Consider the following 24,435-nt stretch of genomic DNA (forward strand, 5'->3'; position numbering starts at 1 on the left):
GCGCGGGGGGGCGGCGCGGGGCGGCCAACTCGCCGACGGGCGGAGCGGAGCGAACCCGCACCGCGCTCCGCCGGCCCCGCACCGCAGCGCTGTCCGCACGGTGCGAACCCGCGGGGGGCCGGTGGGGGGAGAACGGCAGCCCCTCTCCTTCGCACCGGGGAGGGAAGGGGTGTCTCTGCCCCCGGTGAAGGGGGCGGCGAGCCGTCGAGGAGCCGAGAGCATCACCCGCTCGCCTCTTCTCTCCGGCTACTCCGGTCCCCGCCGGGGCGCTCCTCTCGCTGTCTGTCCGTCCGTCCCGTCCCGTCCCGCGGCTCCTGTCCGCCAACTTTTGGGAAGTTCCCTCTGCCGGAGGCGGCTGCGGATGGAGGAGCCCGGCAGGCCGGTGGCGGCGCAGGTAAAGCCCCGGGAAAGAGCCGGGACGGTCGGAACTGCCGAGGAAGACTCCGAGTGCCGGGGCCAGGCGCAGAGGAAGGCTGCTCGTCTCTTTAAGTCCCAGCCTTTATGTCCCAGCCTTGCAGGTGTGTGAGTGTTTCCAGCACGGAGCTGCTGGGCTCTGGGTGGCCACCTGAGAGTGAAGATTTGCCATGTTTCTGTCCTGTGGGTAATTTGAAAGTCTGCTTTGGAGCCTTATGTATCGACCTCCATAATGAATTCATCTAAAAAGATTGTTGATATTAATAGTTTTTTTAAAAGGCTTTGGTTTTTTTGTGTGGTTTGATTTGTGGTTTTTGGGGTTTTTTTTTTTTTTTTTCCTTCAGAGTCTTGTTATTTTAGCAAAGAAATAGCACGGGATATAAATTGTAGCAAAGGAATAGCTCTGGGTGCAAATTGCTCTGTAAGGAGTTTCAAGTAGTCCGTGTAGTGCTGCTTAAAATGTACCATAGAGCGTGTTTTGCTGAGGAGCACACCACTGTCTGCTTTTACAGCAAAACATAAAATGACTTTCAGTTTTATAGCTTGTAAAATGGCTTTAATGAAATATCTCCAGTGTTTTTATGATGTATAAGACAGAGTTGTAAGCGTTTTGGAGATACTGAGCTCTCTCTGTCTCTTTCAATATTCTGTAAGTACGGAGTAACTCCACACAGTTCAGTAAAAGTAGCTGATGGGACAATTTCCTCCCAGTGCCTTTAACTTTTGGTTGATTTATTAATAATAGCATGCAAATGGCTAACGGCTTGGGCAGGTGCTGGATGCAGTGGCCCCAACCAGTGAGTTGCTCTCTAACTGGTACACGAAACACAGCCCATAGTATCCACAAGACATGAACGTGCTGTGCTGGCTTTATGAGTTGGGAAAGGTATTTCCCATTCTCTTCAGCTTTGCTTTAAAATGTGGATGCTGTGAGCTTGTGATCAGTGGTTCTGGGAACAACAAATAGAGACACCCTTCCCTTCTCCCCAAGGTAACTAGTGGTTTATGTTACCTGGCTGGTTGGGCAGCAGCAGATTTGAAACTATTTAGCTGCTTTTATCACCTTTCAAATTGTTAATCACTCCAATGCATTTCATGTCTTAAGACTGCTCTGCTGTGAGTTGAGTTAAAGTTCCTGTGAAAGTGAAAAAGAACAGCTTTCTCTTGAAGCGACCATGGAGATATTTTCCAAATCTTAATCCTTATCAGTAGCCAGTTGTCTGCCAACAGTAAAACCAACACAAGTGAAATCTTTGTTAATCTCCCTGATTGGAGGGGAGGTGGCTGTCAGAACCTGTGTGTGATTAGTGGGGAATCCAGCAGTATGTGCTTTGAAGCAGTGGTAGGTGTCAAGAGACCCATCCTGCTTTGTTGACCTGAGCATCGTTCCTCTTCTGGGAATGCCTTTGCCAAGTCACTAGAGGGGTTGGTTCAGCAGCAGGAAAGCGAGGTGGTCAGACAGATGGTGATGGACTGAAGTTAAGTCAGGTAAAACATCTAACCAGCATCTAATTGTCGTTATCTTGTTTTGCTGAAAACATCATGTGTGTTTAGGATGTTCAGACTTCCATGTTGGGAACCAAGCAGGCTGTCTGCCTCTCGAGGTGCAGAAAGAGAAATCAGGAGGCTCAGCTCAGCTCATGCTCCTCCTGACACCTGAGCAGTGCCATGAATGAGAGGGGCTCAGCTGGAGCACAGCAGCTGAAGTCCTTTGGACAGAGTTTCTCTGCTCATGTTCAAGCCTACCCTAAGGCAGTACAATAAATGAAAAGAACATGTGTTATGGATGTGTCAGCTCTTGCCAAATCCTGGAAGAGCCAAGCCCTCCGTTTCTGGAGCAGGCTCGCAGGGGAAGATAGCAAGAGCCCAGCTACAAGGTCATCCAGCTGGAGCTAAAACTATCGCCTGGATTCAGGCTGGGATGTGGAACTGGCACCGCTTCAGTAGCTGTGGTGGGTGATCACTCTTGTGGGGATGGGGTTTTTGGTCCATCCCCCTGGACCTCTCTGCAGTACTTGGCATGCTTCAGCACTGCTGCTCAGCCTGTTGCTGCGGTGGGCAGAGAGTGTGGTTGTCAAGCAGGGTCTCACAGGGGTACCCTCACCAGTGTGGTCAGCTGCCTGAAGAACATCAGCAGTTCCCTGGAGTTGAATGAGCAGAAGGAGGTGAGCGATGCCTGTGGGCAGAGGAAATCTGGATTCACTGAAAGCCTCAGGCTTCCTCCACAGTGGACAGTTCACATCCATGGTCGGTTGTTCAGTCAGTCATACTGGAGAACTGCTGGCTTTCCTACAGTAACGTCCAGCTACCTGGATGCTTGGAGCTGCCTGTATAGTCCCAGAGCTTCAAACAAAGCTCCAGGCTTTGGTCCGTATGTCCACAGTGCAGGACACTTAAATGGTTGAGGGTGAAGGGCACGGGGAATAACTGCTCCTCTGGCAGGAGAGTCATCTCTATGAGCTTATAGGAAGCAGGTGAGAAGGGGTGAACTTTTGTGGCAGCTGAAAGCCTTCACAAACCTGGCCACCCTGCTGTCCCTGCACTCATGGAGTTTAAAAGCAAAAAACCTGACCTCTAAAACCTTCTGAGAGAAATCACTCCGCTACTCTTTGCCCTTGGGAAGGAGCGATGTGTGTCGGGTGGGTGTTGGTGTGTCCTGTGTTGTTACTGGAAGGTGCCCAGAGCACTGAGCACAGATTAAGGTCCGTGTAGGGAATAATAGGAGTGAGCCGTGTATTACATGGTCAGTACAGAAGCGGGACCAACCGAAGGCTGCTGGCGTGGCTGAGTTCATGGATTTTCATTTGTGGGTCCTGTCAGCTTTACAAGTGTGAAAACCTGTGCCCAAACCGGCCAATATTTTTCAGTGACTCTTTGGGCAGAGGCTCTGGGAAGACCCGTCTCTAGCTCTCCTCAACTTGCTGCAAACTTAAGCATGCAGCCAAAACGTGCATTCCCTGAAACCCCGTATCTCCCACCAGCGCTGTCTTGGAGCTTCATGTGCAGAGAGCGATTTCTGCTGCCTCGTGGGCCCCTTTCCCTCGTGGAAACGGTGTCTCTCCAGGGAGCCAAAACCTCCACGGGGGGCAGGTGGTGCAGGTATAGCTCTAATGAGGTCACTGGGCTCAACCAGCTTTTAATCCTCTGGATATACACTTTGTTTGCATAGCACAGGGGATTTTGCTCTGAGACTGTCACACCGGCCAAAGTCAAGTGTCACACACAAGTCTGCATGTATTATGTCAACACGGCTACTTTTGTCAGCCAAATGTGTGCTCTTAGAGGAAATACTAGATCAGTTTGACAAGCTCTCCGACCAGAAAACTGTGTTGGTGAGCACTAATTGTGTTTCTGTCCCCTAATACTTCTGTCCCTGCCTCTGCTGGGGACCGCAGGGTAACCAGCCCGTGCTCCCCGGGTCAGGCTGTTTGCCCTCAGAAAATATTGGCACAACGCAAAGTTTTTTGTTTGCTTGAGTGGGGTTTTTTTATTTATTGTTCCAAGACCTCTGGAACTTCCTGGCTGGCCTCGGACATGTTTCTGTTCGTTGTTTTATTTAAAAGTCAATGTTGGGGATTTGGTGAGCTCTTTCCTACTCTCTGACCTGCAGGTTTTCTGGTTAGAGATGTGAGAAACGGTTACCAGAGGGTGGTGGGTATCGTCCCAGCTCGCTGCTGCAGTTCAGAGATTCTGTTACAGCAGAGACATAAGTCATCTGCAAAGAGAAAAAGAGATGCTTATACTTTCTACATCTTCTGTACCAGGATAATTTTGTCATACTTTTTTTAGCATCAAGGCTGTTGTATTGATTGGCTGTTGCCTTTTTCCTGGCACACCTATTGCCATTAGTTTTGTGATATCTTTTGGCTTTCTTTATAAGTGTCTTGATTTCCAGCTACTAATTTTATAGTGCATTTTCTATTTGTTATGTATTTTATTTGTTTCCTAATTTAGCTCTTGTCTTAAAAAATTATTATTTTAAACAAAATAAACTTTGCATTGTTTTTTTGGGGGGGAAGGAGGGCTCTACTAAGACATCTTTAAACATCTCCCAAGGAGCAGTGTCCCATTTGCTTATATTTAGGTGTTTTCTCTCAGTTATTTTTGTGTCTAATTGTTTCTAGTTTTGGGAAACTGACCTTTTAAAGATGTTGCGTTGGATCATGTTCTGTTTCCTTATCACAAGTGCAGTTGAGAGTCGTGATTTGTTTTCTTCCAGCTATTGCAGGATTTCCTTGTACTAGAAAGCTATCTATTATATGTAAGTGTGTTGAGATTTTTAAGATATATTTTTTTTTTTTAGCACCACAAACTCTCCATCACCTGCCACAAGCCTGAAATGACATCTTTTCTTTCTGTACATTGCGGGTAGGTGCTTCGTGATCTGCTCATCTGTTCTGCTGATTCATTCGTCTGTGGCAAACTCCCACGAGTGCTTCTGACCCTCTGAAATGTCGGGGATCCTGCAGCAGGTGTCTTGCCTTTCTGGTGGGCTCTGTTGAGGGAAACGTGCTGGTTGTTGGTGAAATGGTTTTGGAGGTTACTGGGACTCTAGGGAACCCTGGAGCTGCACCCTCATCCCCACTCCCTCGGTCCTTTAACGTGGAAGGGTGGCACCCAGCACCCCCTTGGTCTTCAGCAGGGATGGGTGCCTGTGACATCAAATGGGTGAGCTGCTGGCAGATGGTCTCGCTGTTGCTTCTCCACTCTTGGTGGGGAATAATTCATGAGAGTGTTTGCTTTTAGCTTCGTTATTGACTCACTCAACGGGACGGTGATGAATTTACCATGGCAAGCTGACTGCCAGCGATGCTCCCTGTGCCATCAACCACGGGAACATTAACAGCAGCCAACAGGCTGGGGCTTGGCGTGGTGGTGACACAGGCTGTACAGCTGGTGCAGGGAAGCTGTTAGAAGTGGTGTGTTGTGTGAGTAGCCAGGGTGTACCCGGTGCAGCAGCTGTACTTGTGGGCATGTGTGGGTCCCTCCTTGTGTCCCTTGTGGAACTTCCAGTAGAAATTTCTACTCTCCTGACTCCCACACGTTGGTTTTCAGGGTTTTCAGTCCTCTTTGGAGCCGGACTTGAACGCAGCACCATACTTTGGGGATGTGTGGCTGGGGAGTGGAGTTAAAATACTGAAATGCTGTTAGTCACTGGGTAAGTCAGCAGTGCTCAGCGTGGGGTTCAGGTGTACCGGTGGTTTGATAGCCAGATGGCGTGTGGTCAAGCGAGGGATTATATGACAAATACATGGTTTGAGAGAAATGAGTCAGGTTTCCACTAGAAGCAGTAACTCTGGCATTTCTGAACTGAGGAATATTTATCTTTGCAAAGTGTTGGACAAAAGTTTTGTTACATGTTGGGACAGTTCTCTATACAGTTACTCTCAAATTTGTTGAAAAAAAAAAATAATCCTTTGATTCGGAAGATCTACGTCTTCTATAATGCAAAATAACACCCTGCCTCCCTGGGAGGGCCACCCTATGGACCTCACCAAGAGTTAGCAAGCCAGGTTCAGCCCCGTGCTGAGCTCCCTTTCTCCCTCTCTGAATCCTTCCAACCTCTTTGCCCTTCCTTGCCTCTAGCAAAGTCTAGTCTTTTTTTTCCTTTCAGCCCCAAAGAGCATTACTGCCCCAGGACTTGATGTTCCTGAAAGATTTGGAGAGCCAAGTACTGGCTTAGATAATAGCAAACAATTAATTACCTTGCAGACAGTCCTTCAGCACAAGCTGGAACATCTTTCAGGGAGAGGGAAGGTGGGCATATGTGCTCAAAGTAGCTGTTCCCTGTGTGACTTGTGGAGTGATTAATTAAAAGGCTTTAAAAGACAACTATCACATGATGGCCTATAAATAAAATGGAAATTAATTTAGAGACGGTTTTTGTTTGCTTTTTTTTTTTTTCCTTCTTCATTTTCATTGCATTTTGTTTGCTTTTCTTCCTCTGTACAGGATGTTTAATCTCTTCCAAGTCCGTCCCTCAGCAGAGAGCAGGGGCGGAGGAGGACAGGACTGTCCTTTGGGCCAGTTGGCAAGGAGAAGGCTGTGCCACAGTCCCAGGATAGTCCTGTTCCTGATAGCCTTGGTCTGACAGTACTGCTCTTTGTGGAAGACGTAGAAGAAAACCTGTGGTGTAACCTTCTCATGTTTAACTATTCTTGTTCCCCAAAATTGGAGTGAGGACCAGTGAGTCCCTGTCTTCTGAGACCATCCACTTGATGTGTCCTCTTGAGAGACCTCAGAGCTTTCTTTGTTGAACCATCCCCTGAGTTACCCTCAGATGTCACGTTGACAGATGCTGCGATGGCTGTGGGGAACTGAGGTCCATCAGCCCAGAGTCTGATCTACCCTGAATCCCTGCTTGTCCTTTGACTCAGATGTGACACTCATGGGCCAGGGCTTGGTCCTGGGTGAATTTCAGGCACAACTGAGCAGGGTGCCAGAGCTGCCCAGGAATGAGTGTGTCACAGCTGTGAATCCCAGGCCAGCATAAAGGATCCAGGTAGAGACAAGTTCAGCGAGACCTGGGGCAGGAGGACGTGCAGAAGGTGAGGGAGGAGGGGTGGGGGGATAATTGGGAACGCTGATGGGGTGGTGAGAGTCCGGCCACAGCAGGAGGAGTGGTGGCAGGTTGTGCCAACCATAGCCAAAGAGAACAAGGGCAGCGGGAGGATGCTCCGACTCGGGGAGCTGTGCCTGTTCCCCATCCCAAGGGGAAAGGTGGGGAGAACCAGCAGCACTGCCTGTTGCAGATGTTTGTGTTTGACAGTGAGGGCAGGTGGGCACCAGAGACACTGATGTCTTCTGGGATGGAGCATAGCTGGCCCCGTGGGTGCCGAGCAGGCACGTATCCTGCAGTTCCCATGGGCTCTATGAGCCATAAGTTAAATGGAGTCTAATGTATTTCATCGTACTCCTGGCCCCGTGTCTGGCCTTCGGATCTCAGCTGTGAGTTTTATTTCTGCAGATGTTGCAGCAGAAAGTAGAGCAAATTGAATCTTAATGGGGTGGGTGAAAAGCACAGCCGAGTCCCATTTGGGAGCATTAGGAACTGGAGCTCTGGCCCCTGCTGCCGGAGGGAAACGCTGCCTGAGAGCCGGGAGGGAGCGAGCAGCCTCCCCGTGTGCCCACGGCATGGCTCCTGCCAGCCACGGCATCCCCCACGAGCCAAGATGAGGGGGCACAGAGCTCTCCTCTGGGTTTAGCTCTGTCCTATGTGTGGGGAGAGTCACGAAGGATTTAGGAAAGGGATTTAGGAAAAGGAGATGTTCTCCAGGTGTCCCAGGATTTTCCAGTGTCTTGTGCGGGATGACTAACTTGCCTTCCTACACGCTGCAGGGTGAGGGTTTATTACAGCAGGCAGAGAAAGTAAGAGGGAGGAAAAGACTGGGGTCCTGGTGTATGGGAATGGTTTTGGGCTCTGCTTTTAGGGTGGAACTGCTGAGACGGGGAGCAGATGATCTGTGCTCAGGGCTGAGCCTGAGCCTGCTCCAGCTTTGGAGTCCTCAACACAGAAAGGCATGGACCAGCTGGAACAGGTGAAGCGGAGGGCCATGAAGATGATCAGAGGGATGGAGCACCTCTCCTATGAAGACAAGCTGAGGGAGCTGGGGTTGTTCAGCCTGGAGAAGAGAAGGCTCCGGGGAGACCTTATAGTGGCCTTTCAATACCTGAAGGGTGTCTATAGAAGAGCTGGAGAAGGAATCTTTGACAGGAGGTGTAATGATAGGACCAGGGGAGACAGTTTTAAATTGGAAGAAAAAAGATTCAGATTAGATCTCAGGAAGAAATTTTTTACTGTGAGGGTGGTGAGACACTGGAACAGGTTGCCCAGGGAAGCTGTGGATGCCCCATCCTGGAAGTGTTCAAGGCCAGGCTGGATGGGGTCTTGAGCAACCTGCTCTAGTGGGAGGTGTCCCTGCCCATGGCAGGGAGGTTGGAACTCGATGATCTTTGAGGTCCCTTCCAACCCAAACCATTCTATGATTCTATGATTATTCTCCTCCTTGTGTCTGCTGGCTAGTTTCAGAGGCAGGAGCCATCCAGATCTCACTGTCCTCTGACTTCTTCTTTGGCCCCATGTCCCACCTGCAGGCTGCTGAAATATTCCTCCCTGGACTGTGTAGTGTTGTGTATTTGTCAGCACTCAGCTTTGGGGCTTCCTGGGACTGGTGGAAGGTCCCTGGCTCATGGGGGAGCAGAGTCCCACCAGCATGGGCAGGAGGGATTGGGGCTTGCCCGTGTTCTGGATGAGGGAGGAGCTGAAGGGAGCTGTGTTCAGGGCATGCTGATGGAGGAGGGAAGGATTGGGGATGTCAGGGGAGGCGTGTGGGTCTCCCCTGTCCTCGAGGGAATGGTGAGGCTGGGATGGCAGCACAGTGGCACTTCCCCTGAGCTGCTGTCCCTTTCCAAGCAAAACTTAGTGTTGCTCTTGGCTGGTTCCTAGGAAAATGGATTATACCATATTCAAAATATTCACTCCTGGATTTAATAATATTGCAAAAATAACTTAAATGTATTTCTTTCAGAACCTTATGGTATTCCATGGAAATGCTGTCTGTTTATCTGCTGGGTTTGCCAAGCACGTAGTCCAAAGCCAATGTTCATGCGAGTCGTCACTCTTCTAAATAGAAGGGGAGAACAATAGCCTGTGTGGGTAGCTTGGCCCTGTGCTGTCTGAGGACAATAGCTGTGCATTGTACCATTCACTACCTGCAGCTTTTCACCAAAGTTTCATGGATCATATCTCTGTGTTGGCATTGCTAGAGGGGCGCCTTGGGGAGCGGAGCCAGAGCTGAGCGGCTGGGTGACCTTCCTCTACAACTGCACATTTTCCAGGGTAATTTCTTCTTCAGCCTCTGCACCTCTAGAGACTGTTCTTCAGTCTCTAGGTGTCAAGGTCCTCCCTCCTCATCCTTTCTTTTGAGATGCTCTAGAACATTTTGGAAGTTGCCTCAGTCATGGAGAGCTGGGAAGGCAGTGGAGGCCTCTTGACACTGGTCTGGTGTCTTCTCTGCTGGCCAAAATGAAATCAAGCCACAGCCCCTACAACTGATCGCCCAGCCAAGTGAAGTAGCCCAGCCTTACAACACCTCCAGGCCAAGCCTGAGGCTTTTCTCTGTGGTTGGGGAGGAGGTCAGAGCTGAAGTTCAAGAAGAGTCTGGCCAATGGTGCCATGAGGACATAAGCACAAGGTGTGTTGACTTTATCTCAAGCATAGTAAACAGCCTTTCCAGTTCCTGGTACAGAGACTAAAGGCAAGGCATGGCAAGATAAAATATTCCTGGCAGAGGCTTCCAGTAGCATTTGGACTGGTTGGAGTTGGCAAAATTAATATTCCTGCTTTTCTCTCATGCTTAACATCGTCTTCTCTCATGCTCCCCTATTCTGACTCCTGATGGAGGGTAGATCATGGTTACACCAACAGTACCTGTTAATATCTGACTGAAAATATACCTGTCCCTTCTGGGGTTTGCACCATTAGCTTGTTTACAAATGGCCAGCATGATCCCAGCGTCTCAATGAACAGCAGCAGCAAAGACGAAGTTGAGTTAAAAATTTAGCTGTCCTCTGCTTTCCATCACTAGTTCTGCCTGTTTTCTTTGTGGCCTTTCCAAAAATATTGGCACCATCTCCGGGCTTTTCAGTGCTCTGTGTTGCAGGAAGAAATTAAGTAAATATAAATTAAACTGTTCCCTTTTATGCAGAGGTAAACGTTGTCAAGTCAGAGATTATATCTTGGCTTTTCCAAGGGAGGACTAGAAATGAAAGAAACCTCTTCTCCCATACCTTAGACATGAGAGTTAAGTCAGTGGCAAGCTCTGCCTTTATGTCTTACGTCTTTCTACTAATCAGCACTGATTAGGCAAAACCAATTGGACTAAGTTGAAAACTTGCTGACAAAACCTGTTAAGAGTAGGTGTAGTTGATAGACTGAAATGATCTGGTATTGCAGTGTGGATTGCAAGCTCTGCCTCTCCTGTGCTCATCCATGGGAGTGTCTGTAGGGGAGGCAGAATTGTGGTGCGAGGACATACAGAAAAAGGCACATGTGATGGGAGAAGGAAGGAGCTTGTGTAGTGGGAGGCTGTCAGGCCAATCTCAACAACCACAGCCTGTTGCAAGGTACCCTCTTTCAGAGCAATTCTCACCCAGCTGAGTCCTTCTAAAAGGCAAGTCAGGACAGAGGAGCTGGGAAATGACTTGAGGGAAGACCAAGGTGAGAAAACTAGGGTTTCCCGTGCAAGGCAACGAGGGAGTAAAACTGGCTTACCCTGCCTAATTAGGACAATAGACTAATTAGCTAATGAGAGAAGCCTTACCAGTGTGGATGTACCATCGGAAGCCATTAATTAAGTCTTGTTAAATCCCAGGCTAGACAAAGCCTTTGAGATTAGTGTGGGAGCAAGAAATAACCACTGGATGAACACCAGCATTGTGTCCCTTAGCAGACACACAGCCTTCTCCATCTTTTCCATGGAGTCTTTAAAATAATAAATTTGCTTTGGAATAAATTACACAGATATGGAAACAGAGCAGTGGACAAGCAACAAACAGGGTGTACAAGGAACTGGACTGTTTCAGCCTTCCTGTGGCAGCATCTGTTCTTCCTTAGTGGTATTTTGACTGCAGTTCTCTCGTTATTTCTTTTTTTGAGGCAAATTTCTCCCAGGAGAGACTGGATTTCTTCTGATGGATTGTTAGCTTTACAAAACCAGTTGCTGCTGCTGGTCTGTTCCCATTGATTTGATGAACCAGTCTTTCACAGTTTTTTCTTACCTTTTGAAAGTGATACTTTTGCCCATTTGCAACAAATGTGGAAAGATATGCACTTTTTCTCCCCTGTGGAAGGAAGACAAATGATCAAACTCTGACACTTTTTTCCTGGAATGTGATCCTGGTTTGTAATCAACCCTTCTATTTTCTTCTCCCCTGTTTTAAAGTGAGTTTCAGTTCCCAGCAATCAATCAGCAAAACTTTCTAATGGACCCCTCCAAGCAGATTTTACCCTATGGTTTAATAACGGATGTGCACCCCTGTATATACCTCACTGGTGAGGTTTGCTCATGAGGTTTTGATGTTTTATACTGAGCAGTAGATAAAAGTTGGCAGAGAAGTGGCTGGCAGGAAGGTAGTTTTGGCGTTAAGGGGAAGGTGGTTGTGCTGCAAAGTTGTTGTGCATTGGGGTCCTGTGCTTATCGCTGTATGGCTGTAGGACTTAGGTGACACCTCTTTGTTGTAACCATCCTTACTGCAAAGCTGGTGATTTGATAGGTCAAGCCCCAAGCCACAAGCTAAGGGTTGCTTAGCTGTGCTAAAATCTCCCCCCAAACTGGGGGGGAAGGATACAGCGCATCAATGAAGAAGGATTGCTGAGCAGCCCTTTATCTGGTTTAGCTTTGTGTCATGGACATCTAAGACAAATTCATTTTGAAATAGAAAGCTGACCCGTTATTCTGCCCCGTGTAAGCCAAGAAAAGCCCTTTTTTTTTTTTTTTTAAAGGAGAGAGAGAAGCCAATTCGTGCAAAGCATTAATTTTGTGCTTGTCCTTCCACACACCTCTAACTCTGCTGAGACTGCTCTTTCTCTGGGGGAAGCAAGAGGGGGTTGGGGGGGGGAAGGTGCTGTGTCCAGGGCATCTAAATGCGTTTGGTTGCTGACTGAAGACAAGGATGCCAGCACAGATGGGCGCCTGGCAGTGTATTGCACTTCTGTCTTTGGAAACTCAGTGGCCTTTTTTGTTCTGATGGCTCTATTTTAACTCTTGGACTCTCCTCAAAGCAGGGTTCTTGGTGTGTGCCGGCTCCTTTTTAAAGTAATTGGGTGGGATTCAATTTGGCAACCCTAAGGCCCCTGCTGAAGGCTGGAGTGCCGTTGTGCTGGAGCACTGACCTATGAGCTGCCACATCCATGGGGGCTGCAGAGCTTGGGAACAAAAGACAATGCATGCAACATGTGTGGTGTCTGTGTATGGGGTATTGAGTGTTCGTTCTGTTCTCCTTCCTGTAGGGAAGGAGAGCTGGGGGAAAACAGGGTGGATTCAGGGAAGAGAAAGACTCTCTCCCTCCTGGGTATCCTAGAGCTTAAAATATTTGAACATCTCTATTATCTCTGGAAGGTAGGTACTTTGCAATCAAAGTCCTTCTGACTGGTGCCGACTTTAAAGCAGGCGAGGTATCTGCTGGAGTGGCCTTGGAGTGGCCCAGGAATAGCAGCAGGGGAAACTGGAGTGGAAATTCCCTGCAAAGTTGGTAAAAGGACAGCCTGAAGCAGAAATGTCATGGCATTGCAAAAGAGGTCAAAGTAGCTTTTGCTTGAATACAGCCCCTTTCTTACACCTCCACCTGTGATCTTTGTGGCTATGTATTTGTCAAAAACGGTTTTTAGTTCCCTGTTGTGGAGGGTATCAGTATTTAGAAAGCTCTTGTGCTTGCTTTCTGGGAAGCTGGGAATAAAACCCAACGCTATTGGTATTCCTGCCACCAAACTGGGCCTGGCAACTTTTATTCTTATCCTTCACACTTGGGAAAGTAAGACAGAAGATGTGATTTCTTTAGCATGGTGACGAGCTATGGACTGTAACAGGAACATCCTTTCAGGGAAATGCTGCTGGGAGAATACATTTCAGACCCACTACGTGCTGTTTTCTCTGTCCAAGGAGATGTAAAGAGACAAGGAGATGTAAAGCTGTGGTACCTGGAAAAAGCTAAGATGTGTTGGTGTCCATCCTATCATCAGGTTGACTTAATTTCTGTCAGAAACGCCTAGTTTGCATTTTGCCAGATACATCAGGGATAACACTTTTGCTGGTGGTAGGATGTGAGACCTATAGATCAGATGACTGTGGAGCTATAGTTTCACCCGCATTGAATTAGTTTCTCTGCCTTATTCCTTCTCCCCTCTTTTAAAATTATTTTGCTTTTAAGTGCTTTTCCAAGCTGTGGAAAGATACTGACATTCAGAAACTCTCAACCTCTACTACAGAGAACACAATACTTCTGAATTCTCTATCAACAAGTGTTTCATAATTCATTATTCCAGTAGCGCTTAAGTTTTCAAACATTTATGGGTTGTTTGGGTATATTAGTAGGTAGTGTATTATAGGTAATATATGGGTATATTAGCTCTATGAATTCAGAACATCTGTGTCTGCTACTGCATCAGATCTGTTTCTCATGCCTCTTGTATTTCCCTGTCTTCCTCACAATCATTGAGACATAAGAATCCAGCTAAAATTCAAAGCAGGACAAAGCAATCTTGATATGGAATTTGAAAGTGCTGCAAAATTACACCTAAAAGAGATCAAGCACCTCTGTTTCGAAAGCTGCTCTGTCCTTTTCCCTTCCCTGTGAGCAGTAAATGACCTGCATTGAAACAGTTTAGGTGAGCAACGAAACACATCTATATGTAAGCAGCAAAAAGACAGAAATATAGAAAAATGAGTCCAAAATGATTTTGTGAAGCAGCTTGGAGCCTTCTAACTTAAGATCTGTGTTCTGAATGATTGTGCAGAAAAATAACCTTTTTCCACGTGAATGGATTTGGATAGACTTTAAAAGGAAAAGGTGACATGAAGTCGGGTGCTTGGGTTTGCCTTGTGATGAGGACACACTGTCTTTTGGGGTCACCTTGACTGCCATCCTCAGTCCCCATTTTCCTGTGACCCTCCCTTGGAGGTGGGCCAAGACAGTTTCACACTGGGCAGTGATGTAAAGCCAATGAGCAGGGTTTCACAGCATGGAAAATATTTGCTTTCTTCTGCCAGTCTTCTCCTTCCTTTTCCTTAATCTCTGAACATCTCCATGCATAATCTCTCCTATAATTATAACCAAATTGGAACCATGATTTTATTTGCTCATATGACTTTCATCCTCTTTCACTTACGTTAAAAAACAGATTTTTTGTTTGAAGTCAGGAATGTAGAGTGTATTTAAAAAAACACAGACAAAACCAACCCTCCTACAACCACAACCTATATTCGAGACTTGCCAAATATTTGAGCAAAAGTAGTAAGGAGTCTGTAAGGAGTTAAACTTGTGGAGTTTTTTCTGAGAACTGCACAACCTTTTTAGGTAGTTGTGGAAAGGAAAACTCTGAGGTGTGTGTTTGTGTGTGTGTCCAATTTGCAGCCCAGCTCTGGGACATCTGTTCTGTAAAGCTGCACCCGGGGAGGTGCAGGGATTTGTATGAACACGCAGCCCTGCTTGGTCCCTTTAAGCCTTAGCTGAACACGGGACTTTTTGCACACTAATTGATATCCAGATGTTTTCTGAAATGTGCTGGTTAAAAAAAATATACAATAGTATTGTACCCATAGGATCCCAGTACCTCATCCTAGCTCATGGCTTTATCTAATTCAACTTTTGATTTAGATTCTAATTTCTCCCACCATTCAGAAAACTTCCCTGAACAAGGAGCAGGAAAGACTATGGAAAGCCCAGCACTTGTTGACTCTAGTGGCCCAGTCCTCTACTATCTTATTCCTCATCTAATTAGCAAAGCAAGATAACTAGAGGGTAGCTTTTTGTACATACTTGTAATTGCAGCCCACTGCCTTGCAGGGTTGTGCAGAGCAGGCTGTAAATTGGGCAATTCCTCTTAATACGTGGCTTCATCTCCTGCTCTGAGCAGGTAAAAGGAGTATAATAGGGAGCAGGTATTACTCGTGCCAACTTTACACATTCTTGGCTGTGATGCTCCTTTTAGGAATGTTTCCTTCTCCAAAGAGCCAAATAAGAACTGTCATCCTCAAAATGATGAGTGCTTAAGAAACTGCAACATGGAAATATTGCGAGAGGGAACAGCATGCGGCCCTTATAAAGGGCTGTAGCGAATGTGGAGAACAAAACAACTGGACTTGGTTCCTGGGGATATCTTTAAAAAATTCAAACCTGAAATAACCCAAGAGGAGCCGGTTGTACAGCTGCGTACATCGTTGATGGTGCAGTCTGGTTTTGCTCAGCATTCAACACCTTCAAGCCAAAACTTTGCGGGAGTATCCGTAAGAAAAGTATGTTGTAGTTACACAGTGGTTAAAAAGATATCATCTCTTGTCAGAAGTGTATCTGGCCAAATTTTAAAGGCTTTTTTTCTTTTCCTGGCTAGTTTTAAGACTTACATTGCAACAAAGCCAGTAAAGCCAGGCTTTTTTACTTGAGAAAGTGGAGGAAGATTTATTAATCAGAAAGGAAGGAAGTATTTCATTAAGACTGTGGGGGAAGCCTGATTCTGATTTACTTGCAGAAATTTCACAATTTGGCAGTGCTGTTTGGCAGAGTTCCTCTTGATTTTCAAATGACTGGATATTAGGATCATTCTGAGTAGAAAGCTTTGTTTGAATGTGAACTTCAACTAGAACCTGTGAAATTTCTTGAGATCCTAATGCACACACGTATGCATTTCTTAAGACTTTGGAAGAAAGCAGTAGTTAGTGATCAATGTAGTTAGTGCTTTAATTCACATATCTGTTCTAAATAGAACTTTTCCAAAAGCTTCTGTCTAAATTTAAATGGACTGTTTATAGCAACCAGCCAGTAATACAATATACTGAGCAAAATGTGCTGAGCATATGAAGCAAGCAGGGTTATTAAGCCATGAATAAATCATTGGTTCAAATCAGCTTGCACTAACGATAGTGCCCATTTAAAGAAAATGTACCATGTAATTCAAAATGTTTCAGAATTAATAATAATAATAACATTCTTAATCACCAGGAGGCAATGTTTCTTTCCCTTGCAGTAGAGGAAACCTTAGTAAATGCAGGATTTGTACTTCTCTAGATGTAAGCCTCTAATTTCTCCATAGCAATCATATCGGAGAGATGCCATTGTATGGGAGCATTCCCCTCTGCTGAATGGGGGAAGTCAAAGAAAGATTTCAAATTTGGTCTTTGATATCGTTTTAGGAAGCGAATGGCTCTGAATCTTAATTTCTCTTCTATGGGGAATTGCCGTGTCCAGATTTGGGTTTTGGTATTTGGAATTGGAATAAAAAGTCAAAATCCCCTGCAGACTGAAGGCAGTTGATTCCAGCTTGTCAAACCATTGTTGCTGCTGAAACATGAAAACATGTACATGTGCATATAAGGTAAAATTGAATATTTGCATACAGATAAATTGAGATGAAGTAAGCTGAAGCACATTTATCTATCAAGCTATTTCATCATTTGCTACTGAAAACTCTGTCCAAATATCAGCACTTTTCCCACGAAGATTTTGGATTTTGGTGCAACAACATTTTCTTTATTCAATAGAGAACACACCCTTTGAAAACATGTGTTCCTACCCGCTCTGCACAGTTGGAATGAGCATTCAGCCCCCACCTCTGCCTGTGGGACCACAGCTCCTTCAGCCCGGAGGCAGCCGTGCCTCAGGGATGCAAAGCTCACCCATGGGAGGAGCAGCCGGCTGAGATTTGGCAGGAAACACCGAGGTGACCTTTTTCTCTTGTACAATGTCTTGGACAAGGAATCATTCTATAAATTGTGAGGCTTTACTTTAGACACAAAGTGCATTTCATCTGGGTAACCAGGTCGTCTTCAAGTATGGGTGGCTTCTTCCACCTGTTCTGCTGTTTGTCACCTCGTGTCCCCCTCGGGTGCCGGTCTCACCCAGACAGACAACGTCGTTATGGCTTTCTTGGAGATCGCTGAACTAGCCGGGATGTGGGGCTTAAATGATGCAGGCTTATCTTGGAGGAGACTTGTAAAGATATGTCCGATTTGCAAGCATGCATTTTCTGTGAATACATCCTAAACCTTTTCTGGCCACCCTTTCAGCGTGAGCCCCTGTAGCATCAGCTTGTGCCAGGCACAGCACCTCCCCTCCCTGCCTGGCCTCAGCCACTGCTCTCTGGCGTGTTTTCTTTGCCAGTTAGGTAACGTGTTAAGTGAAAGCTTTGTGTGTCAACTGTCTTGTAAGATTTCCTAATTTTCTTACAGATTCACTGTAGTAGTAGTGTTTAAAGATGAACCCTTATTAGAAAAGTTGCTATGTTTTATTAATATTATATATGACTCTGCTGTGCTTGGCTGTGTCAGGGAGGAGCACTCCCCTAAGGAACGTTATCTCTCTGTTGCCCAATATGTGTTTCCTTGAACTTTTCTGTGAGGCAGCTCCTTCTGGCAGCTGTTGGCAATGGGGCACGGGGCTAGATGACACTCAGGTCTGCTTTGATGTGGCTGTTCTCATGCTGAGAGCGTTCATCAACCCTTTGGTCTCCATGAGGTATGAGAAAGCATTGCCTTAACAGACTACTGTGGAGTAATTCAATGTGGTAAAACATTGATCTTATTTACCTGCTTTCTTTACACTTTTTGCTTCCAGTGGTACTCAGAAAGTCCAAGACATTATTTATATAGAGGGCTGAAAAGACAGGGAACAGATGCAAAATAAAAACAATCAAAATGTAAGCTTTCTGCAGCCTATCCAAGACACCATATATTGTGACCCCTTGCCTTAGTGCTCTGTGTCATTTCTGGGGAAGCCTGTTATTTATTATATTGGAAATAAATATTTGAATTAATACATTGTAAATGTATACAACTATGTTCCCAAAAAGAGAGAGAATTTAAAAGTTACTTTATGAGCAAGTAACTTCTGCAGGTTTTATTTTTTAGGGTGCTTAATGCCCTTTTCCCTCCTAAAACTTGAAAACAGGACAATTTGTGCCTTGGGATGGGATAAGGAAGGGTTTCAAGAACAGAAAATCACTAGAGACAACTTCTTAACTGGCAATGTTGCCTACAACCCCTTGTTAAATACATTCTTCAAAACCATTTTTCAAAGTAATGCTCCTGACGTTGCCACAGAAGTAGTGAGACAATCCACGCTCACTTCAGTACACCAGGATCAGCCCTGTCAGGAATGTCTCAAGTAACAAAAAAAGGTGAAAGATGGGATTTACCCTTGAGAATCGTCAGTACTGAGAAGTACCAAGTTGGGTGGGTTTGCCTACAGCAATATCAGGTGTGCCACCACACTTTTTTTCCTTGTCCTCTGCTGAAAGATAGAAGAAAGCACCAAGGCAGTGGGATAGAAATGCGAAGAAGAATGGTAAGGACATGAAGGATTCCCTGGGCTATGGGATGTAGATTTATGGGTCTCATAATAGGACTCATGTTTGCAAATGTTTTTCTGCTTTTCCTGGTGAGAAGCAGTAGTCCAATTCTGTTCTCTTAAAGAGAAGGATCATTTATGCTCTCAGCATGGATGCTATTTCCAATTTTCCACATCCTTTCAGTGCCTCAATAACCTTTTGTGAAGATAAAGTGTGTTTGTCGTGGGTTTTTTTCCAGATGAGGTTCTGTAGTGTCCTCTACTAAAGCCTCTGTGACTGTGTATTTCTGGAAAATGAGTGTGGATAGGTAATCATTTGCATGATAATGTGTGTCAGAGTCAAAGTCTGTGTAATTATCTAAAAGACTGCATACCCTGTGAGATATAGAGTTGAAGAAATTTGTGGCTTCTAACCTGGACTTTCTCTAATATCAAGGTTTGTCTTGGATGTGATTTGTATAATCCACATTATATCATTCACGTTTCCAAAATACACAGCCAGAGTATTGGGAAATTCTGAATTCTGTTTTGCTCTGTGTTAGTGATTGGATGATTTATAATGAACATTAATCATAATTATAGGCATGTCTTTCTTTGAGCTTTTGAATTTGTGTCCTCTCAATGTTTGTGTGACTGTTGCAGCAGCTGCAAATATTGATGTAAACACAAGACCACATCCATGGAAAGAAATCTGTAAATTATCAGAAGAGTACACTGAAGTAGGGCTTTCCTACCCTGGACTTCAAATAACGTCAGCAGAACCCTTGCCTTCCCAACTTATTTTCACTTTTCTTCATAACACAAAGAAGAGCCAGCTCTGCCTTCCTTTACAACAGAATCCTGTATATGGATAATAATCCCAGTAAATCCCAATATCATCTTTTTAACCCCTTTGCACATTTCAGGAGAATGTATAAACAAGGGAGGGTAAATATTTAAAGAAGAGAAAGGTTCTCTCCTAGCCTGAAGCTAGTGGGTGTGTGATGTGGACACATCACCCAGGAACATGCTATAGGATGCACCGTCGTGAAGTAAGGCACAAAATGGCTTTCTCATCGTGTGCCCAAAGGCGCTGGACCTAACACTTCCAAGAAACAGCAAACTTCCTTCAGCCCCATCCTATATGCAAACAACAGGGAGAGAAATGAGGAGGGGGTATCATTTTCCTTCTTCCAGTTCTGCAGACTGGAGCCATCCCAGCAGGGCTGGAGCACGATTCCGTCCACCACAGAATGAATCTGAGGGTGGCTTCTGAATTTAAAATGAACTAGCAGCAGTTCTAAGCATTATCCTGCACAACCTGCTCTTGCTCCTGATTTTTCTCTATTTATCGAACGCAACCTCATGTTGGGGAGGGAATTGTCCTGCTGGCTCTGCAGCAGGAAGGGAGGACAGGAGAACACTTTACTCATCAGCTCCCATTGCTTTCATCTGTGGTGCCAGCCTTTGCAGTCACAGCTGTGAGTACCACAAGAGAGTAGGAAATCCACTCAGGGGTGCATAGTTGCATCCTAGCAGTAGTGCTTTCCTCAGGCTTTCTCTCAATTAAAACCTTGTGTCTTCTTATTGTTATTCTTGAATATGTTTCCTCCTGCCCTACTTAATCTCCCAAGAATGAAAAAGGTAAAAATCAACATGAAGGGTTTGAGAGATTAACTGCTTATTTTTACTATTTCCTGCAGGCAGAGCTCAAAGGTTGAGACTCAGCCTTCATTTCAGGATATGACCAGTTAATGCTGGCAGAAAATAATGGCCTTCAGTTCTTACTCTTGGGATTTCCCCTGTTGGCTTTCAAACCTCTGAGACTTCTGCAATGTTGAGATGCAGGTATTTATGTTTTTCCTTCCAGGGAGTGAGTAATGGCAGGGTTCGATTGTGATGTTTTACAGTAGAAAGCCTTGTTGGTGAAAAGTGAAGTAATCCATTCCCTAGATTAGTTTTGCAAAAAACAATTATGTTATTATATGTTATAGAAAGAATAAAACAGTGCTTTTGAAATAAGGTTTCCCTGTAAAACTTCCTTGGAAAAAAAATATGCTTCAGTTTCATCAAGAAAGTAAAAGAGTTTGAAATCACAGTGAAATATTCTGGTCCCTTTTTGTTCATTCAGAAATTTCTTCTTGGTTGATGCACTGGAAGTTACGTTTTCTGAAGTACGGAAGAACAAATTGTGTTGTAGCAGGAGCCAAATGCTCTTGTTCCAAACAAAAAGTTGTTTGTACAAGCCGTGTGCTGGAGTGTGCCCGGCAGCCAGAAAGCGTGCGGGAGAAGAGCAGCGAGGCTCCAGATGCGACACTTTGCCGATCTTCCCATTTTCAGTTTTTTTTTTTTTAATTACAAAGTTTCTCTTGGTTCTTGGATGGAATAACACAGATCCAGATCCAACAAGCAGTCTGCCTTCAATGGCCTGATAAATTGTTCTTAATGTTCCGGAATAGGTTAATTTCATTTAGGTAAGGGATGGCAAAAAGATCAGGCTTTTCAGGGCACTGCAAAGTAAAAAGATTAAGTCAGCGTCAAATCCATTAGTGAACCAATTTATCTGTGTTGGCTAACACCCTTTCAGCCTCTTGGACTTGCTTTTTTTATATTTTTTTTTTCTCCTTTTTCTTGGTTGGCAGTTTAGGTAACCACAATCTCGCCGCTGTATTGCAGTGTTACATGGTGATTGCTCTATTTAAAACTAGCTTTGCTGCCCTCGTCATGGTTTTAAGCAGACTTAGGTTTTGTTTTTTTTTCATGGCAGTTCTTTCTTCTTCTGGGAATGTACTATTTCTTTGAAAACTCATGGGACTTCATTTCTGGGAATATGCAATCCTAATTGTTAGAGGCTGCTGCAGAACATGCCTGCAACAAAGAAGTTGCCTCTATTAATTGCACATGTGTAGTGTCAGCTTTGAGCTTCCTTTCAGGGGACCTGTTTCTGGGCTCAGTGGTCTCACCGGTCTTTGGTTTCCTAGTTTTAGTTTTTGCTGATTGGAGGATTGGAGCCTCATGGACAGAGGTTCAGTTGAAGTCTCTGATGGACACTTTTTCCACCTTTGGGATATTTATAATGTGTCTGTCTCTTGTGGATTCTATGCTAATTTCCTAATCTTGGATTTTGCAAGTTCTACCAAGAAACAGGTATTCCGACTGTTATCCCTGCCTTTGTTAGTCGTGCTGAAGGAGTCGGGACTTCAGGCAGAAGTCTTGCTTTAAAGGAGACTTCTGCTGACAACTCCTTGCCCACAATGAGATACTCAGCTTTCTTCTTCTAGGCTGAGACATGGAAGATGAGTTAGTTTGCCTTGAAGCCAGCAGCAACCTCTCAACAGTTTTGTGATGTTACATCTGGTTTTCTTGGCCCTTAGCACCATCTGAACACAAGATGATTTAAACATTGAGGATAAAAATGGAGCCAGTTTTCCCATAGCCTGGTTCTGCGTTGTATGAGCATGAACTTGACTGACACTTGTCCTGGTCTGTGGTTTTATAACAACCGAATTACTCAGTTTCCTGGAAAATTTGAGGTCATCCTATACCTTTCTAATGAGTGCAATCACTCACAATACCCCAGCTCTGCTGGGGACCAGTTTCTGTTGTCTAGAAACTTTTTTTTTTTTTTTTAAATAGTCATCCCGTCTTCTATATGATGCAAATGAAGTTGGCCTTCAGGAGCAAAAATTACTGGGGAAAGGCAGGCAGTGTGACCAGACACACTTCATTTCTTCAGGAAACTGGGGTGAAAAATGGAGAATAGCAGCACTGATATTCTGAGGTTTATACCTAGGAGGAAAGAGTGTGTTCGTGTCCAGCTGGTTTTGGTGGGTCCTTTTGCTGTGATGTAATGATGTTGCAGCAACTTCATGGGACCTTTGGGGGGACAGTCAGGGTGGTTGTGTGAAGGTGCAGGAGGCTTTAGCTTCTTGAGCCTGTGAGAAACAGCTTGTTGGTGTCTGGAGTCTCCATGACATGAATCTTTGTTCTTGGTATTTCCCTGCCTCCTGAGGAGGAAGGCGACAGCCCTGTTTTATATGATTCAGTGATTACCGGAATTGACTTGCTGGAAGCTGACATGGTTGTAAATGCTGCCATTATTCCAAAGTAGTCTCTGCAAATGCTTCCGCCCGTGCTTGTCTTTCAGACAGTCTGAGAAACTTGTAGCGTTTACCATACAGTGATTTGCAGTGCCCTGTCTTCTATAATTACTAGACCATCTGAGGACTGTGCAGAAAATGCTGATAAAGAAACCCAAATAATAAAGTGGAGTAAGGAGAATAGGTGTGTTCCTGTCAAAGAGCACGCCAAGGCCCATAGTGCAGCTGTAGCTGCTCCTGCTGCAAGGGCTTCTTCCCAAATGCTTCAGTAGGTATCGCTTCCATGGAGCCACGGCACTTCGGAATCTCTGCCACGTGGGCTTAAATGTTCCCATGCTGGGAACAGGGTCCTGCCATGTCTTGTGCTGCGCGTGTGTATCAGGAGCCCCAGGGGGCATTTTGTTCTTTTGATGACCATTCCATTGTTTTTGCTGTTAGTACTTCCATGTCCTTCATGTGTTCCTTTCCTGAGGAGATGTTGCAGTCACACAGCAACGTATTGTACAGTTGCTGGTAGTTTCAGCTGCTTCAGTCATCTTGGCTGTTACGTAGTGCTATTGTTATGGCCAGGGTTAAGAAGTCATGCTGTTGTCCATAGACAGCAAAGCTCTTTCTCCTGGCACATGAGCAAGTGTTCAGTTTTGGGAAGCCAAGAGGTATGTGTGAGCTTTTTGTTAAGTGAGACCCACTGGGAGATGTGCAAGCAGCAGGAGCCTGAAGGGGAAACCAAGGCTGGACCTCAATTCCTGAGGCCATGGTCTCTGGGAACAAGGAATTAGCTTTGGGCTCCAGTCACATAGAGGGAATTGTCTGCAGGCTGTGTGTGACCACCTCTGTTCCAAAACAAGCATAAATTTAACAAGCAACACTCATGGTTTACCTGTGAGCTGCATCACTGCTTTCTCAGATGCTGACCTCTGAGGCCATAGGCAGCTTCTGCCCTGTGTCAGAAGGACAACAGCGTGTTTGTTCTTGTGCTGTGTGATTTACAATGGACCTTTCCAACTATCCCCTGGAAATCAGCTAGTGAGGTTTCTCTGGAAGAGTTCTTCAGGCGCTTTGACACAGGCTGCAAGCATGGAAGCGTTGACAGTCCAGGAATGGACCATGACCATACTCAATTACATCCAGCTTAGAGCATGAAAGATTTCCAAGTCAAGTGGAAGCTGCAGGATAACTGCTGGATGCAGCAGCCCAAGTTAGGAGGTAGTCAAGGGCTCTTCTGGTTTGGACCGCTGTTGTTATGAATCCCGGGTGATGTTTGTTAACCCAGCTATCTCTGTCCTTCCCCAGTGCCAGCAGTTCCACTCACAGCACCTCTGGCAGCAAAATGTGTCTCTGGTACCATGGTGGGGTAACAACTCCATCTAGTTGAGTGGGAAGAGTGTTGCCTACTGAATTTACAGTTGCACGTGCTGCAGTTCAGCATTTCTCACCTAAACCCCTCTCAATTTGGGGGACTAAAGAGGATGCCAGGACAGGTAAATAGGACTGTGCTTCTGCTGGTTTTACTTTGCTTCTTTCAGTTGTTCTTGCATATCGCGGGCTCCTGAGACTGCTCTGCACAGGGCTGTTCAAAGTGAAGTGTTCAGATTGAGAGAACTGCCCAAGAGCCAAAAGGTGAGCGTGTCGGAAATGTTTTAATTTCTATTTCTCTTCTGCCTTCCACTGAACGACATTCTTTTACTTTATACATCGGTGAATGTGAGGAAGGCAGATCTTCTGGCAGAGCAGGAAGCTGGAACATGCCAAGGCAGTGGTTTGCTCAAGGCGACATGGCAATTAGCTGGGAAAGTCCTTGCTTGAAACAAGAATGGGTCTCGTTTGTCCTTACAGTCATTGCTCCAATATGAGGACTGTGACCAATTAAATGCAGAATTAAACA

General features: G+C 45.4%; 1 protein-coding gene across 1 annotated transcript in view; it reads left to right on the forward strand.

Annotated features, from left to right (window-relative positions):
- The first annotated feature begins 322 nt into the window (after positions 1 to 322).
- Positions 323 to 24,435, forward strand: part of GPR50 (G protein-coupled receptor 50) — a 42,948-nt gene continuing 18,835 nt past the window's right edge. Inside the window, exon 1 of the mRNA XM_014954869.1 lies at positions 323 to 518. Within this exon, the coding sequence (XP_014810355.1) occupies positions 362 to 518 (157 nt within the window). The 5' untranslated portion in view covers positions 323 to 361. The remainder of the gene's footprint in view (positions 519 to 24,435) is intronic.

This window comes from Calidris pugnax, unplaced genomic scaffold (assembly GCF_001431845.1).
Source record: "Calidris pugnax isolate Ruff unplaced genomic scaffold, ASM143184v1 scaffold38, whole genome shotgun sequence".
NCBI classification, from domain to species: domain Eukaryota; kingdom Metazoa; phylum Chordata; class Aves; order Charadriiformes; family Scolopacidae; genus Calidris; species Calidris pugnax.